This window comes from Pipistrellus kuhlii, unplaced genomic scaffold, assembly GCF_014108245.1.
Source record: "Pipistrellus kuhlii isolate mPipKuh1 unplaced genomic scaffold, mPipKuh1.p scaffold_m20_p_2, whole genome shotgun sequence".
NCBI lineage: Eukaryota > Metazoa > Chordata > Mammalia > Chiroptera > Vespertilionidae > Pipistrellus > Pipistrellus kuhlii.
This window is the reverse complement of record NW_023425515.1, coordinates 47,755,387-47,773,828: the sequence shown is the minus strand read 5'-3', so window position 1 is coordinate 47,773,828 and position 18,442 is coordinate 47,755,387. Positions and strand designations below refer to the sequence as shown.

Here is an 18,442-nt window from a genome sequence, read left to right as displayed (position 1 = left end):
CTCCCAATACAGTAACCCCTCACCACATGCCCTGGAGCAGTGGTCTGCAAACTCATTAGTCCACAAAGCCAAATATTAACAGTACAATGATTGAAATTTCTTTTGAGAGCCAATTTTTTAAACTTAAACTTCTTCTAACGACACTTCTTCAAAACAGACTTGCCCAGGACGTGGTATTTTGTTGAAGAGCCACACTAAGGGGCCAAAGAGCCACATGTGGCTCGAGAGCTGCAGTTTGCTGACCCCAGTCCTGGAATGACCTGGGTTAGTCAAGGTCCTAAATAAATAAATAAATAAATAAATAAATAAATGTTTGGGTTCTCTTTTCTGCTTCTTCCTTAATGGTGGCCCAGGAGCTGTGTGATCGTGGACAAGTTATCTGTCTTCTCTGGGCTCTGGTCCACAACAGCTCCACAATCCTGTTGGCCACGAGGTCTGAGGTTCTGCACTGGGTCTGTGACTGTCTTCCAGAACCTAACCCTGCCCTGGAGAAAGGCCTCTGCTGCTGGATGTTGTGGGGTGAAGGGTGGAGACAGAGGGAAAGTGTGTGAAGCACCATCTCCCATGATCTCCTGGGCTGCAGGACCCAAGGCTGAATGTCACCGTGAAAGAGATCCCATGTTTTCAATGGAAACTCCAGAGAGGAGAGGGCTCTGGGCAAGGGGGCAGGAGAGTTATCTTGTGGCCAGTGCTCAGGCTGTGCATGGATGATCAGCTGGCCGCAGCCTGGAAACTACCAGGTGACACCTAGGCCGGTGGCCGGCCCCTCCTCTCTGGGGAGAGGAAGCAGGAACAGGTGGCTGTGAGAGGCAGTGGGGAGACCTGCTGAGCAGCGGTGGCTGGAGTCCCAGCTAGGATGGGCTCTCTGTGGGCCCTGGCTCTGCCCCTTCTCTGCTGCTGCTGGGAGGCTGGCGCCCCTGGGAGCTCTGCAGGTAAGAGGGCAGGAGGGTCCCGTGGCTCCTTTCCTGGCAGCACCCTGGGGGTGTGTTTCTGTCCCAGCAGCCTTTGTGTGTGAGGGGAGCTCTCTTGGGCTCATTAAAATGAGCCATAAAGCTCAATGTGAGGTGTTACTTTTGTTATAGAAAGACTTGTCCACCCAGTGCTAGCCGAGCCAAACCCTAGAATGTCAGTGCAGACAGATATTATTGATGAATGGCGCCATCCAGGGGAACTGAAGCTATGCTCCAAGTCCGAACTCGCTGGTGGCAAGTCGGTTACTGAATATATGGGGCAAAATCTCAAGACACCGTGGGTTAGGGAGCTCCAGGCATGCTGCGAGTAGACACATACCCTTGGTCAGAGGTGAAGGTAATACATTATTTCTTCAGGTCGTGAGGACAGCTCTGCAGTCTGTTCTAGTCTCATGGGAAAACAGCCAGGGGGTGGTTGCTTCTCAGGGCTCAGGAACTGAGACATAACTTAGACCAAGATGTTACCTTTAGCCTGCCGGAGGCTGGAGGTCGGGCCTTGTAATCATTAGTCAGGTCCTGACAACTGGCTTTCTCTGCCTGGGGCTTGCTGCTGATGGACAAAGGCGGTCTTTGGGTTGTAGATAATAGAGATATGATTTCTAGAGCTAGGATTTAAAGCTGAATTTAATCAAAGTCATCAGGACCCTGGGTTTCACTATCATTGATAAAGAGTGTGCCGATGGCAGTGTGTCCCCTTAAGTTTGTATGAAACTGTGGTGCTTACAAATGAGCAATATCATTTGAGGTTCCCAGGAGTTTGTTTTTCTGCTTGTGGGAGCGTGGGAGGGCCAGGCTGGTGATAAATATGACTGAAGCCAAAGAATGTGGCTGGACAAGATTCTAACTCCTCCAAGTTTATCCTTAACAAAACACCGTTTTTGTGTGAAACACAGACTGCTTGGGAGGTGGGGGTGGGGGTGGGGGTGGATTCTGAGAGAGACAGGACTTCTATGAAAGAAGAGAATTAATATTGATGTGTATTAGGGACTGTGCCACGCTGGTCACATGCATTATCTTTTTTTTTTTTTTTTTTTTTTTTTAATGGACTTTATTTTTAAAAGCGGTTTTAGGTTCATAGCAAAACTGAACAGAAAGCCGAAACTGGTTTGGCTCAGTGGATAGAGCATCAACCTGCAGACTGAAAGGTCCCAGGTTCGATTCCGGTCAGGGCATGTACCTTGGTTGCAGGCACATCCCCAGTGGGAGGTGTGCTGGAGGAGGCTGATTGATGATTCTCTCTCATCGATGTTTCTAACTCTCTATCCCTCTCTCTTCCTCTCTGTAAAAAAAATCAATAAAATATATTAAAAAAAAAAAAAAAAGGAGCAGAAAATACAGAGATTCCCCCCTCCCCCTCCACCGCCCATCCTCAAATACACACACAGTGTCTGCCACTAGCCACATCCTGCAGCAGTGTGGTCCCGGTGTTATAATCAATAATCCTCCATTGACACATCCTTATCATGCATTATCTTTTTCTTTCTTTCTTTCTTTTTCTTCCCCCCCCCCCCAGCTTAAGTAATAAAAATGTATTGAGAATCCTGGGATGGTTATTACCTCCCACCGCAGAGGGTGGAGCTGACACTGTAGGAAATCCCTGAGAAATGACAGTGTCCTAACAACCCCAGCCAACACAGGAGGGGGAAAGTCATTCCCGTGAACATGGGTCAGTCTCATTCATCCAAGCAGGGCTGGAGAACAGATGCAGAGGGACCATCACATGATGCTGGGGGAGGGGCAGGGTGGAGGGTGCTGGACCCCAGGCTGGTTCCTCAAGCACCGGATCCACTTCTTCTCTAGGGGTGAGGTTCCTGGCCTTCAGGTTCTTTTTTTTTTTTTTTTTTTTTTTTTTTAAATATATATATGTTATTGATTTTTTTCACGGAGAGGAAGGGAGAGGAATAGAGAGTTAGAAATATCTATAAGAGAGAAACACCGATCAGCTGCCTCCTGCACCCCTTCTTCCCCTCCACTGGGGATGTGCTTGCAACCAAGGTACATGTCCTTGATCAGAATCGAACCTGGGATCCTTGAGTCCACAGGTTGACGCTCTATCCACTGAGCCAAACCAGTTAGGGCTCATTTCTTATCTTGAGGCTGTCATTTCCTGTTTTTTTTGTTTTGTTTTTTTTAAGACTTTAGTCCAGCTGGTGGCATGGCTCAGTGGTTGAGCATCGACCTATGAACTACGATGCCACAGGTTCGATTCCTGGTCAGGGCACATGCCTGGATTCCGAGCTCAATCCCCAGCAGGGGATGTGAAGGAGGCAACCGATCCATGGTACTCTTTTACCATGGATGTTTCTATCTCTCCGTCTCTCTCTAATATCAATGATAATAATAATAATAATAACAGTAATAATAATATTCAATAATAATAATAATAATAATAATAATAATAATTTAGTTTCTAAGAGCAGTTTTAGATTCATAGCACTTTTGAAAGGAAGGTAAGTTATATCCCATATACTGCATGCAGTGCACTATTTATTTATTTATTTATTTATTTTAAAAATATATTTTATTGATTTTGTACAGAGAGGAAGGGAGAGAGATAGAGAGTTAGAAACATCGATGAGAGAGAGTCATCAATCAGCTGCCTCTTGCACACCCCCTACCAGGGATGTGCTCGCAACCAAGGTACATGCCCTTGCCTGGAATTGAACCTGGGACCTTTCAGTCCGCAGGCCGACGCTCTATCCCCTGAGCCAAACTGGTTTTGGCTATGTGCACTATCTTTTCAATCCTCACACGAACCCTAGGAAAGAGATATGATTCCTACCCTTCCCTGAAAGGTGAGGAGACTGGAGTTTACTGGGATTAAGTAACTCATCTGCAGAGCCACACATGCCCACCACTGAGCAACCACCCACCGCTTGCATGCACTCAGATCTGCAAGGCTTGTGCTGCACATTTTACTTTTAATTTAATTGAATCTTCACAACCCTATGAAATAGGTGCCCCTCCTCCATCCCACAGGAGAAAAATGCAGCCTGGGAGCCGGGAGACTGGCCATGATCTCAGGTTGGTAAGCAGCAGGGTAAGCAGCAAAGTGATAACTCAAGCTCAGAGTCCAGAGTCCAGTTTCTTCTCAGCCAGTTCCATTTGAGGAATGGAGCAGGAGAGTTCAACAGTCTAGAGCTGTAGAGGCCTGGGTGGCCTTGAGAAGAGCCCATCTTAAGGTCTTCTGTTTGAGGAGACCCCTGGTGGGTAAGAGATATGGAGAGGGGATTGTGAGACTCCGGATGAAGAGGTTATGGGGTTGGGAAGCATGGTGACACTACAAGGCTCCTGGAAAAAGATATAAAGTGTCAGGGGAGGCCAGTGGTCAGAGCCCAAGAACCCAAACCACTGTTTGGGTTTCAGGCTGAGTGGGCTGACCCTGAAAGTCCCTGCTTGCACCGTATAGGGTCCGAGAGGCTGAGGGAAGTATCTCAGGCTTTGAAAGCGTATTCCTGTAAAAGCAGGATTTGTGCATGTAGTTAGACTGCGCTGGATTAGTCAGGAGATCGAATGTCTTGACTTGTCTAACAGGCCTGTGGGTACAGCAGGACATTCTCACTGTATTAAAATAGGTTTGTGTCCTCAAGTGACTGGCTCCTTGAAAGGACATGGTGTGTTACAGAAAACCGAAGAACAAAGCAATTCTTAGAGAGATGGAGTTACATTAATTATGAGCAGGTCCAGAGAAAAATATATCTCAAATTCTGGGCCCCAACATGCAGGAATTCTCCCTATTTATATGATGTTACCTTCTTTGTCCCCCAAATATGGAGTGTTTCCGACTCCCTTTTGCAAGTTCTTAAAGAGCCAGTGCGTACTGGGGCCTTGAGATCTCAACCAGAGGCCTGGCCTTGTGCCAGCACTGATGACCTTGTCTGGGGAAGGTAAAATCCACAAAAGCCAAATAGCAAGGTTAAAATTTCAAACAGCAGTTTTCACACAAGATGGATGCTTCAGGTGGGGAAGGCATGCTTAATAGCCCTTGCAATGATAAGGCTTTGGAATATAAGAACTTCCTGATTCCCCCCACGGCAATGCAGGACTGGGCACCTCTTTCACAGGGAGGAGATGGGGACGAGAAGAGGTCCGGTGGTTGGCCTCCTGGTAAGAGGCAGAGTCGGGATTTGCATTAGTAAATCACTGGACTCCAAGCTATTGTAGTAAGCAACAGTCCTAAGGCTGGAACCCAGTGTCTTGTCTCGTGGCCCAGTGCTTGTTCACCATTCAGTGGGAGACACCAGAGAACAAGCTGAGGACCTGGGGCCTCCCCATGACACCCCAATAGAAGTGACTGCATGGTTCTGGACCTCCTTCAAGTCCTGGGATACATTTGGGGCAGTAGATTTCGGAAAAGACCATCTCAAACCATCATAACCTTGAAAATGGGGGGCTTATACTTTTATCTTTTTCCTTCCAAGAGTAGTGTTATTAGTAAAATGCAGAGTGTTCCCTTAAATTTGAATTTCAGATAATGAAGTTTTGTTTGGTATAAGGATGTCTCAAATATTGCATGAGAAGTAAATACACATACTAAACAAATTATTTGTCATTAAAATCATTCCTTGCCCTAGTTGGTTTGGCTCAGTGGATAAGAGCATCAGCCTGCAGGCTGAAAGGTCCCAGGTTCAATTTCAGTCAGGGGCACAGTTCTGGGTTGCAGGCTCCATCCCCAGTAGGGGGCATTCAGGAGGCAGCCGATTAATGATTCTCTGTCATCATTGATGTTTCTAGCTCCCTCCTACATTCTTCCTCTCTGCAATCAATAAAGCATATTTTAAAAGAACAATTCCTTGTTTATCTGACATTTAAATTCAAATTTAACCAAGCATCTTGTATTTTTATTTGGTAACTCTGACAACCCTCCCCAGGAGGCTCCTTGGTCCACCATCAGAGAGCCCCTCCCCTTTGGCAGACAGGAGAGGCCCCTTTGTCAGCCTATGAAAGAGCCTGCTGAAGCCCCTCCTGGGCAGTGAGCACCTGCTGGCCCTCCATTCCCACAACTTCAGAGGGCTGGTCAAGTGAACAGAGACATTGTGCCCTGTGGAGAAATGCTAGGAGCATCTCTATTCAAGCTGAAGTTTTGCCTCACCTGGCTCCATGTTGCCTGTAAAAATGCCTGGTACATCATTTCTGGAGTTCTGGGGTTCCATCCCCATCATCTCAGGTCCATGTTAAGGAGAGGTTTGAGCAGGGATGGGAAGCTGGCCCCTTTATCCTTGCTAGAGCCCCAAGGACTCTGCCTGCTCCCCTCCCCTTTGCAGTACCAATACCCACATTGTCTCTGGAGGTTCCTCCAGATTATTTTAGAAAGTTTAAAAAATATATATTTTATTGATTATTTTTTTTTATTTATTTTTTATTTTTTTTACAGAGAGGAAGAGAGAGGGATAGAGAGTTAGAAACATCAATGAGAGAAAATCATCCATCAGTTGCCTCTTGCACACACCCCCACTCCCACCACTGGGGATGTGCCCGCAACCAAGGTACATGCCCTTGACCGGAATTGAACCTGGGGCCCTTCAGTCCGCAGGCTGACGCTCTATCCACTGAGCCTAACCAATTTCAGCTATTTTAGAAAGTTTTAAGAGTTGTGGTCCCTGCTCTGCAGTCCTTGGCTCACATGGACTTCTGCCTTCTCACTCCTCCTTGAGGCTGGATTCTGTCCCTACATGTTCCCTCTGAAGTCTTCAGACCGATAATCAACTAGCTTCTGGGGCTGGCTTGCCTCAAATGGCCATCAGCAGACATCAGTCAGGGCCCTCCCAGTTTTGTGGCTGCCACAGGGAACTGGTCTTCCCATTACTATCTCCTTCCTTGTAGATGTAGATGGCAAATGGGGTAAAAGCACCTTCCCCTCTCGTCCTCCTCCCAGCAGTGCCCAGGGCATAAGCCTGAGAGCTCCTGCGAAGTCAGTCCACATGGACTCATGGCTCACAAAGTTGTCTTACCCAACACAGGCGCCAGCACCCATGGACCAAGCCCTTTGGTGACAATGAATCACGCAGAAGTGCCTGCTGTGACTCTGGGAGTCAACACAAGCTTAGAGGGAGCCTCCAAGACCACCGACCTTGCTCAAGCCTATGTGCCAAGTCACAGCCCTTTAGAAACTCAAACCCTGGGCACTCAGACCATGGATAAGACCATACTCCCAGCCAGCACCATCTCAGAAGCAAAGATCAGGGAAATCCAAACCGTATCTCCTGCAACAGAGACCAGAGCCCTCACAAAAATAACACCTCCCAAGTCCATGTCTGTGGTCACTACTTCTATGGAGACATCAGACACAAGTGACAGCCCCTCAGGAACTGGAATGACCACAGTTGCGACTGTGACAGATGGTGGTCTCTCGGAAGCTGTCTTTGACACCCTTTGTACTGATGACAGCTCTGAAGAGAAGAGGATCACCATCGATGCCTTGACGTTGGCTCAGACCTCTGCAGAAGCCAGGGCTCTGGCCTTGGAGAGCAACTCAGCTTCAGATATCACCTCACAAGCCCAGCAGCCTGACATCCCTGTTCCACACAAAGCCTTGGTCACCTACAGGATCACCAACATTGAGGCTACTAATTGCAACATTGTAGAAATAGAAGAAACTGCCATCCTTCCTGGGACCTTAGGCATCGACCACAGCCCCACAGGAGGAAAGACCCCGTCCGCCCCTGAGACATCAGCTTTGCCTGACTTCACTAAAGCAAAACCACACCTCACCAGGACCACACACCCTTCTGAGGCCTCGTCAACTGACAGCACCACAGAATCAGCGGAGACCCCACATGCTGCCAACAGCCTTACCGGAGAAAGAGCAGCAGCTGAGGCCACCACCCCCAGTGGAACTTCGGTGAAGAAACCCTTGGGAGAAACCTCAGCCCCCTCTGTTGAGACAACAAGCCACGCTGAGGTCTTAGGAGCAGTTACAAGTTCCACGGAGGCTGGGTCAACAGCGGGCAGAGCAACTTCCTGTGCTGAGTCCTCAGCCACGGGCTACAGCCTCTCAGAGGTAGCCACCATCAAGGAATCTACTGGCTCAGAGACTTCTACCACAGACAGCACAACCAGTGGGCCCGTTCCCATCAGCAGGAGTCCTCTTCCTTCTGTCCATCTGGCTGCAGCCAACAGCAGCCAAGAAACAGACATCACCTTAGCCGAGACCACAGCCTCAGCAAAGACCTCGAGGACAGCCAGCAAGGCAGGAGGAAAGTCCCCAACAGCCACACCCACCGCTGCTTGGACCACAGGAGTTGCTACAGGTAAGAGAGTACCCATGTATGATCTAGGGGGATTTGAAGTTTGGAGTCTCCAGGGTGTCTACAGGAAGGAATGCCCGAAAGCCTCTTGGGAGCTCTCTTTCCTTCCTTCCTTCTTTCTTTCTTTCTTTCTTTCTTTCTTTCTTTCTTTCTTTCTTTCTTTCTTTCTTTCTTTCTTTCATAAATATATTTTATTGATCTTTCACAGAAAGGAAGGGAGAGAGATAGAGAGCTAGAAATGTCGATCAGAGAGAAACATCGACCAGCTGCCTCTGGCACACCCCCTGCCGGGGATGTGCCCACAACCAATGCATATGCCCTTGACCGGAATCGAACCTAGGACCTTTCAGTCCGCAGACAGACGCTCTATCCACTGAGCCAAACCGGTTTTGGCGAGAGCTCTGTTTCTGATGTCACCTCTTCAGGATCTCCTAGTGATTCTTGCTAAATCAGTAACAAGCAAAGTAAGGACAGTGTATGGACAGAGCGCAGGGCTGAAAGCCAGGAGAAATGGTTTGAGATCTTGTCTCTGCCCTTAACAACCTGAGTGGCCTGGGACAGGCCCCTGTCCCTCTATTGCACATGTGTCAAACACAAGGCCCGCGGGCCAAATCCGTCCCGCCAGGCCTTGCAATGTGGCCCGCACCGCGCTGTCATCACTGCACTCTGCTGCGTTTCCATCACAATGACAGTTTATGACTGTTCAGTAAACCATTCGGCCCGCGATTTAGGCTGGATTTTAGATTTTGGCCCCTTCTCTGATTGAGTTCGACACCCCTACTCTATGGGCTCCAGAAGTCCTTTCCAGCTCTGCCTTTCTGAGTAACTGCTGTGCCCCAGGTGAGTCCCCAAAGCTTATTTGAAGGACATGGCCCTCCTGCTCTGGAAGCTACTGGCTCAGCCCGAGCCACCCAGAGGAGCTTCCTGTGGGCGCCTGGCCCAAGTTGCTGCCCTCTAAGCATTTAGTACCCCATGAGAGCGGGGCTCACCGAATGCACTTGCTGAAGTTGGTGCCATAAATGGTGCCAAAATATACTGGGCAAAGGTGTGGGATTTTAAGCTACATCTGTGGGACAGCAGCTCCTTCTCAGAGGAAAGCCCTGTCCAAGGCTGCTTGGTCAGCTGACTCCTGGCCAGTCTGCCGCCCCACCTGCACTTCCTGATGCCTCATCCGCACCAAGTCCTCAGCTAGCCCTGCCTTTCTGGGAAGGTGAGATGAAAACATGAATCACAATCACCTTGCCAAATTTCTCTTGTAGTCCAGGCAGAGGTGGCATAAAAATACTGCTCAGCCGGAAGCGTTGGCACCTGCTGCGTGTTTTCTCTGATGCCAGGCCGTGCACTCTGAGCTTTGCATGTTATTTCCTCTAATTAAATACTCAAACCACCATATAATGGGTGATGAAAGATAGCTATATAATATTGATATCTAGCTATATCTACATAAATCTATTAATATAGAGATGGATATCTTACATCCTCCTTTTAAGCTTGTAGAGTGTATGATAAAGATTAGACTTTTTTATGGCTGCTCAGCATTCCATTTTGTTTTATCTTAATTTATTTAACTAGTCCTCTAGGGATGGACCTTTAGGTTGTTTAGAGAGAGGGAATTCTCTTTCTCCTTGCAGTGAGGAAACATAAGCTCCTAGGTAAATATGGACACATTTACATAGGAGATGAGCACATATATGCTGCGGGGTGGGGTTGGGGGGGGGGGAAGGACAGGGGCTGGGTAACACCATTCACATCTTGATTTCTGAATTGACTCCCCCATATTTTTATCTTCCTACTGATCTCAACTTGCAGGCGGGGATGAAGGTTTCCTCCTCCTGAGACTGAGGGTGGCCTCCCCAGAAGACCTCACTGACCCCAGAGTGGCAGAGAGACTGATGCGCCAGGTGAGTGGGTACTTTCTGGGCCAGGGAAGGAGAGGGGAGTGAGAGATTCTTGTGAACTCCTGGGAAGAGCTGCAGGAGATAGAAGAGCAACTGTGACACTCGGGAGTCTACTAGTAGTTTCCTACGGTGGATTAGAAGCTAAATTTAAGGGTCCCTGCCTGGCTTTGCTTCTGACTATTTTTGTTGAGTTCTGAATTCCCCTTCTCTGCTATGTAAAAAAAAAAAAAAAATCCTTTTTCTCACCTTCAATTCCCTCAGGCCCTTAGAAGGTCAGGCCTTCTGGCCTCTGGAAGAAGGGCAATCACATTCAAGGGCAGATAGGCAGGACTTTTGGTTGCAGGTGGCAGAAACCCAGCACAGCTTATATATCGATAGAACAGGCAAAGTATTGGCTGAGAAACCTAGAACTTCATCAAGGTTTTCTCTTTCTTCCTCTCTCTTAGCTCTGCTTATTTATTCTTCAGAGTCTCTCTCCATCTGTAAGGAGAAGTGGCTATGACAGTCCTGGAACCACAAGGCACTTCCTCTCCCACGCTAATCATGTCATTCTAAGGAAGGAATGATGCCCTTGGCCTACAAGGGCCACCATGACTGACATTCCAACCTGAACCACGTGGAAATCAAAGAATAGTCCCCAAAGGAAATAAGGATGCTAGGAAGAAAAATAAAATAAAATTCCTAGATGGGAACCAAGATTCTAGATGGGAACCAAGATTGGGCTTTACTTGTACAAGTGGTAATATTCTCCTAAAACTCAGCTCAAAGCTTCTGTGGTAAAATTATGGGGTTAGGGCTTTCCGGAATGTTTGAGTCTTTGGAAAATTAGAATGGGTCAGCTCAGTTTACCTCTTGTGCCCACATCATGCTACCAGGGAATGGGAACATTTGGGTCTTGAAGTTCTCTTAGGAGAACTCCTCAGATTTCCATAAGTAGTTTCCTGAACATGGCATGGGGTTTTGGAAGCAGGACAGCCAAATAAATGACAAATGCCCGCTGCACCTGCTAATCGAAGTAGCAAGTGTGAATCTCAGTGGAAGAGGAAAGCCAGAGTGTATCATATCTGAGGGCCCCCAAACTGGAAGCTATTTCAAGGGTCAGAAAAAATCCAGGGAGACAGAAGCATGTCAGGAGCCTGGGTGCAGGACCAGGCAATGGGGGTGTTGGACGTCAGTTCTTGGCAGCTGGCCATTGGTTCAGGTTTCAGGGATCAAACAACCATTTATGGGGCCAGATAGATCTAGCAGAGCGCCTGGCCCACAGCAGGACCACAGAGAATGTTTGTTGAAGTAACTTGAATTGCAAGCTTTGGACACGGACAGGTTTAAAAGAAAGTTTCACACAATCCAGGCATTGGGTACGTTACTCCATATACTTTCCTCTCTTATAAAATACGGCAGATACTACCTGCTTTCTAAGGTCACTGTCAGGTTTAAATGACATTATGTGCACAAAGCACCCAGGCCATGCCCAGCCTGAGAGGCTCAGGAAATGTGGGGGCCTCCTCCTTTGTTCTCCCCCACTGTCCCTTCCTGTCCTTGGCCTGTGGGGAGCACATGGGCTAGATGGGCTGGAAGCACTCACCTGCTCCTTTTGCCCTCCAGCTCCGCCAGGAACTGCACACCTACCTGCCTCCCATCCAAGTCTCTCTGCTGCGTGCCAGGAGGGACTAGAGAGCATCGGCTGTATGCCAAGAGGGGGCAGTGCTCCCTTTATCTGGAATCCACTACAGACTGGAGCCCATTGCTGTGCCAAGATGTACATGAAGGTTCCCATGGAGGTCAGCTCGCCTAAGCTCTTACCCCAGGCATGGCTGCGGGGCCCTGGCTCACATATGCCCGAGTGTATCCATGTGGTGGGTGGGGTTTCCCCTGTTCCATGCGCTTGGACTTACCACTGCACATAGTTGTTTTTCAGTAAAGAGTGACTGATCACCCAAACTGTCATCGACTGGGGGCGTCCATCCTACAATAAAATTACACTCGGTGTGGCCCAGGGGTTATCTGCTTGATCTGTGTGTTTTTGACATTTTTATGGCACAGGGATTTCGTGCATCCCCACGGCCACCTCCCTCCTTTATTGCTCCCCTGCTTCTTGGCTTGGACTTTGATTTCAGCACTTACTGAGGCTGGTGCTGGAGCCTGTTGAACTGTGAGCTCCTTTGGAGCAGGGACCATATTAGTTTATCTCTGCATCTTAGCAGAACTCTGGACACAGACAGTTTAAAAGAAAGTCTGTAATACTCAGGATCACAGAGAATGTTTATTGAATTGACTCGAACTGCAAGCTCTGGACATGGACAGGTTTAAAAAAGTCTGTAATACTCAATTATTTCTCTACTCAGAGCTCATAAATCACATTATTATTGTTTCAAATTAAATTAGATGATTATGTTACCTGTGAACAATGACAATTTCATTTCTTTCTTCCCAATCTGTATATCTTTTATCTCCCCCTCCCCCCTCCTGGTGATTGAATTAGTTAAGACTCCTCATATGATGATGAAAAGCAGTGGTGACCCTGGCAGGTGTGGCTCATTGGTTGAGTGTCCACCTAGCAACTAAGAGGTCACCGTACAGTTCCTAGTCAAGGCACATGCCTGAGTTACTGGCTTGATCCTAGTCTAGCCCTCTCCCTTTCTCTCTCTCTCTCATCAATAAAGACATTAAAAAAAAAAAAAAAGCAGTGGTGAAAAGGGATGTTTTTGTTTTGTTCCTGACCTTGGCTGGAAAGCACTGAGTTTCTCACTATTCAGTATGATGATAGCTATAGGTTTGTGTAGATTAAAAATTTTCAATTACAGTTGACATACAATATATTAGTTTCAGATGTACAACATAATAGACATTTATATGACTTACAAAGTGATCACCCCATAGGCCTAGTACCCATCTAACACCACACAGATTTCTTTTCATCAACCTGAGGAAGATGCCTTCTATTCCTAGTTTGCTAAGAGTTTTTATAGTAAATGGGTGTGGATTTTGTTAGATGTTTTTGTTTCTTTTTTGCATCTAGTGATGTGATCATATGATTTTCCTTCTTTAGTCTTTTCATGTGATAGATTACATTAATTGATTTTTATATGTTGAACTAGCCTTGCATACCTAGGATAAACACTACTTGGTTGTGATGTATAATTCTTTCTATTCATTGTTGGATTGGACTTTTCAATATTTTGTTGAGGACTTTTTGCACTTCTGTTCATGAGAGCTGTTGGTGATAGTTTTATTCATTTTTTATGGTATCTTGTTCTGGTTTGGGTATTAGGGTACTGCTTGCCTTATAAAATGAGTTAGGAAATATTCTCTCTGCTTTAATCTTCTGAAAGAGATTATAGATAATTTGTGGAATTTCTTCCTGAAATGTTTGGTAGAATTCACCAGTGAACCCATTTGGGCTATGTGCTTAATTCTTTTATTTTTAAAATTTTTATTGATTTCAGAGAGGAAGAGAGAAGGAGAGAGATAGAAACATCAATGGCTAGAGAAAATCATTGATTGGCTGCCTCCTGCATGCCCTCCACCAGGATAAGAGCCCACAACCTGGGCATGTGCCCTTGAGCAGAGAATCGAATGTGGGACCCTTCAGTCCATATGCCAATGCTCCACCCACTGAGCCAACGGGCTCGGGCTACTGCTTCTACTCTTGCTGTACTTAGAGGAGCACACCACACAGTTCCTTTCCCTCTCTCCTTCCCCCACAGGCACGTATCCCTCAAGTCTAAGGGACTCCATAAGACTTGCAACCAGGGGAGCAATGGGCAGTGGCGGTTTGTCCCAGGCTAACCCCTGACCCTGTCTCCAAGGCCCCCTTCCCTCTGACTTCCCAGGGAGCCAAAGCAGCCTGGCCTGGGCTCTCCTGTTGCTTCTTCTATGCCCTTCCCTGTTCCACTGTCCTAAGTCTATTTTTGCTGCCTGTGCCTCTCAATAAATTCTTACTTGCTTTTCAACATTTTGAAATATTTTCTCTAGATTGAAATCTTTCTCTCAAGAAGACAAGAACCAAGGTCTCCTCATCTCCTTGGTAACAGAAGGACAAAGATTACAAACAGAAGTAGGCAAAAGGAATAAGAAAGAATGCATAAAATGGCTATAGATTATAGGCAACGGATGTGTGTGTGTGGTATGCAAAGGGTGAGTGCCTTCAGGTCTCTATCTTTCCGTGGTGATAGGCAGTTCCTGGAAAAGGAGGTTAACCCCCATGTCCCTTGGGGGTGGAATTCCCAGCCAGGTTAGAATGTGCTTTCTCTAATCAGAACAGTACAGTCACGGTTAACAGAGCATACTCACTATTTCTACAAATATAGCTAGTCCTCAATATTCTATTTCTGCTCCACAAAAATTCTTCACAGGTTCGAACGTTTCTACGTTGACAAGCAGTACCAGTTACTAAAATATTGAAATACTAGATACTGTTTGGAAATGGCTGAGGCCCCTGAACAGTCCCTTATCACCTTGGTCCCCAACCTCCCTGGGTGGGCACAGTCAGGGGTTGGGTACCTGGTGCTCACTAGCTTGTTTTCTGAGCCCATTTCTTCTATGAATTACTTCTCCTACCTCTTGGTTTTCTAAATCAATGTCCTCTTATAGTCTGAGTCTTAACTCTGAATTCTTTTCTAGCCAGAACTCAAGCACCAAAGTTTCTAAACCCAGGTCCACTCTGGTCCCACCTAACACTTGGTGCTGTTCTTGCCACCTCCGGCGGAGGTTTGCAAGAACTGAACTAGCCATTTTTTCCTGGTGGCTTACAGCAGTCTGCTGCCCAGGCCATGTCAACTGGATAGTGACAACTCTGGGCTTGCCTCTGCTCCTTTAGTGTGTCTTCCTGGCCTCAGGCCTGAGGAGGGCTTTGAGGTGTGAGTTCTCCTCCCGCAGGGGGATCCCCTTGTGCTGAACTGGACCTCCCCACGATGGTGACTTGTGGACTCTGGGAGGCATTCTTTTGGGAGGTGGCCTGATTCCTCCCATCACCCCTGCTCCTACTCAGGGCCTGAGAAGAATTTTTCCTGGACAAACTGATGTTCTCCTCTACCTAGGAGAGGGGAATAGTGTCCTCATGGCCTAAGGTTAGCTGGCAAGAGGCCAAGAGGAATGGCTCAGGCAGGCGCTGGTGTCCAGGCTGGGAGGAAGATGCCCATGTCCAGAGCACCCTTAGGAGCAGGGGTCTTCAAACTACGGCCCGCGGGCCACATGCGGCCCGCAGAGGAGTCTGATCCGGCCCGCCAGGTTTTTTGGGCAGTGAGCGCAGCCGAGGTGTTACAGTAGGAATTAGTAGTTCATATAGTCCGGCCCTCCAGCTCTCTGAGGGACCGTGATCTGGCCCCCACTTTAAAAAGTTTGAGGACCCCTGCTAGGAGGGTGATGGGAGCAGTGTGATAGGTGACGGCTCAGGGAGGAGGATGGATCGTCAGGTACAATTCTTGGCCTGAAGACACGTCCTCTCAGGGGATGGTGCTCTTCTAGGGCAGAGACCAGTCCTTCCCCACAGAGAGGTCACCTGAGGACCCACCTTTCTGACCCCTGGTGGCCTCTTTCTTCCTGAATCTGCCTTTGCTTGGCTGATTCCTGTCAGGGTCGTCCTCATGTTGTAGCTGCTGTAGTCCCACAGCCACTGGTTGTCCCTTAGCACCAGCTTTTCCTGGCATGCATGTGGGGTTGGCGGGGCGGGGAAGTGGGGAGAGTTTGGGGTAGGCCTGCACCCCATGGCTGTATGAGCCGTGGACATCTCTAAGGAGGAGTGTTGGGCAGGTCAGTGAAGTGACAGGGAGGTGTGGGACCTGAATTGGGGCATGGGGACACCATGCCATGATCTTGGCACAATGGAGTCTTGGCTGCTTCTGGATTTAAGGCCTCACTAGGAAGGTGAGAGCCAATCTTGGTAGAACTAGTGATTTCTCTGATGCCAATTATTATAGCTGGAAAGAGGAGTGTAATTAAAACTCTGCCTTCCCAGGACTTGATGTCTGTGCACAGCCTTTACTCTAGACTTTAAATATACACTGAGTGGTCAGACTATTATCATCTCTGAACTAATCAGGCCACTCAAAAAAAATATATATATATATATATTTGAGGCCTGGTGCATGGATTCTGCAAGGGTAGGGTCCAGTCAGCCTGGCCAGGGGGAGGGGACATGGGCGGTTGGCCAGCCTGCCTGCTGGTCAAACTCCTGGTCGAGGGAACAATTTGCATATTAGCCTTTTATTATATAGGATATACAGTGAGTGGCCAGATTATTTTGTGTTCAAAGACCATAATGATCTGGTCACTCAGTGTATACACATATGTTGCATACAGTATATACATAATGAGTGTATATTTAAATATTTATATATTTACATACTTATAATATATTGTGTACATACATGTGTGTATATTTATGTATCTATATACCTATGCATTTAGCATAACTATATATACACAAACACAATCACACACATCTATCATTATCTTATTCCTTTTCCTATTATCTCCCTATTTATCTATCTTAAAAACCAAGAAGTCATATGATACCTTCAGGTCCAATCAAATACCTAAGGTTCATTTCAACCTCCTCCCTTTCTTTTTTAAATATATTTTTATTGATTTCAGAGAGGAAGGGAGAGTGAGAGATAGAAACATCAATGATGAGACTCACTGATTAATTGCCTCGGCATGCCCCCAACTGGGGATTGAGCCTGCAACCCATGCAGTGCCCTTGATCAGAATTGAACCCGGGTCCCTTCAGTCTGCAGGCCGACACTCTATCCACTGAGCCAAACCAGTTAGGGTTCAACCTCCTCCCTTTCAATATGTAATTTCCTTCTCCCAAAGTGAAAAATCAGCCTTCAATTATCTACAATATATTTACTTATTTGCTTAATTCTAGAATACATGAAGTATAGTTGCATAATTGCTAAGTCTGCTGTGGAAAACAAATCTACTACACAGAGTTTAATATTTGTTAGAATCTGAGAGTGTGGAGGCAAAATACTGGTTCAAAACTTACTCAACTCTTCACTATGTATGCCATTCATTTGAAATATATTCATGTTCATTTTATCCCATTTGTATTCTGTGTTAGAGTTTATTCTTGATTTCATTCATTAAAAAGGTTGAGTATGTGAAATGTTAACATGGTTCTAAAAGTTAGAATTGCACAAAACCATAAATTCTATCAAGTCTCACTCCCCCCACCTTTTCTGCCCTGTTTCCATCATCTTATTATTTTCACCCCATTTTCACATACTCCCTGGATGTAACATATCTCATGGTTTCTGGGTTACCTTTCCCAAGAACTTGGGTTTTGTTTTTTTTTTCTTCTACAAATTATATATTTCCTTATTCCTTGTTTCTTTCACAAAAGGTGGCATACTTTCTCAAATTTCATTTTTTTTCATTTAATAGTATATTTTGGAAACCATTCCATATCAGTTTATAGTTCTCATTTTTGTAGCTTTATAGTATTCCCTTGGTAGATCTACTATTGTTCAGTCAGCCATTCTTCCATGTAAATTATTTAGGTTGTTTCTAGTATTTTGCAATTATAATGCTAAAGTGAATTACTTTGGGCACACATATTCTTGTACAACTGGAGATGTCTGACCAGGGTAAACTGCAATTAAGTGGGAAAGCATGTGTCATTTTGTTAGATATTGCCCAATTCTCCCAAATTAGCATTATACTAATTTGTATTCTGACCTTTTTTTAAGAGCACCTATTTCCCCCCAGGATTACCAACAGAATGTGTTGGTGTAATTTTTAATTTTTGCTAATCTGATAGGTGAGAAATAATATCTCAGTGTTATTTTAATGTGCACTTTTCTTATTAAGTAGTTGAGTATTTTTTTATATACTTACAGAAACTTTTTTTTGGTTTGTTTTGTTAATCCTCACTGAAGGGTATTTTTCCATTGATTTTTAGAGAGAGTGGAAGAGAGAGGGAAAGACAGACAGAAACAACAATGTGAGAGAAACACATCAACTGATTGCCTTCTGCACAAGCCCTGACCAGGGCCCAGGCCAGGGAGAAGCCTGCAACCAAGGTATGTGTCCTTGACTGGAATCAAACCTGGGACCCTTTGGTCCACAGGCCGATGTTCTATCCACTGAGCAAAACTGGCTAGGGCAAAGAACATTTAAAAAATATATATATATTTTATTGATTTTTTACAGAGAGGAAGGGAGAGGGATAGAGAGCTAGAAACATCCATCAGCTGCCTCTTGCACATCCCCCACTGGGGATGTGCCCACAACCAAGGTACATGCCCTTGACCGGAATTGAACCTGGGACCCTTCAGTCTGCAGGCCGACGCTCTATCCACTGAGCCAAACCAGTTAGGGC

At 46.4% G+C, this 18,442-nt stretch overlaps 1 protein-coding gene across 2 annotated transcripts; it reads left to right on the top strand.

Annotated features, from left to right (window-relative positions):
• The first annotated feature begins 721 nt into the window (after nucleotides 1–721).
• Nucleotides 722–12,113, top strand: MUC20 (mucin 20, cell surface associated). 2 transcript variants are annotated; one of them, XM_045583928.1, is made up of 5 exons: nucleotides 722–932; nucleotides 5,203–5,322; nucleotides 6,932–8,221; nucleotides 10,028–10,119; nucleotides 11,722–12,113. In XM_045583928.1, exons 1-5 carry the CDS (start codon nucleotides 857–859, stop codon nucleotides 11,788–11,790), a joined length of 1,647 nt encoding a protein of 548 aa, XP_045439884.1. In that variant the 5' UTR covers nucleotides 722–856; the 3' UTR covers nucleotides 11,791–12,113. The 2 variants fall into 2 exon arrangements, with proteins under 2 accessions (XP_045439884.1, XP_036302980.1); XM_036447087.2 differs by lacking the exon at nucleotides 5,203–5,322 and having other exon boundaries at nucleotides 738–932.
• Nucleotides 12,114–18,442: the final 6,329 nt, after the last annotated feature.

What these genes read in the sequence shown, in the direction of transcription:
- MUC20 (XM_045583928.1), top strand. Translation starts at nt 857, where the DNA reads ATGGGCTCTCTGTGGGCCCTGGCTCTGCCCCTTCTCTGCTGCTGCTGG. An exon ending in CGCCCCTGGGAGCTCTGCAG is followed by an intron (nt 933 to 5,202) that starts GTAAGAGGGCAG and finishes TTCACCATTCAG; the next exon opens with TGGGAGACACCAGAGAACAA. An exon ending in GACCACAGGAGTTGCTACAG is followed by an intron (nt 8,222 to 10,027) that starts GTAAGAGAGTAC and finishes CTCAACTTGCAG; the next exon opens with GCGGGGATGAAGGTTTCCTC.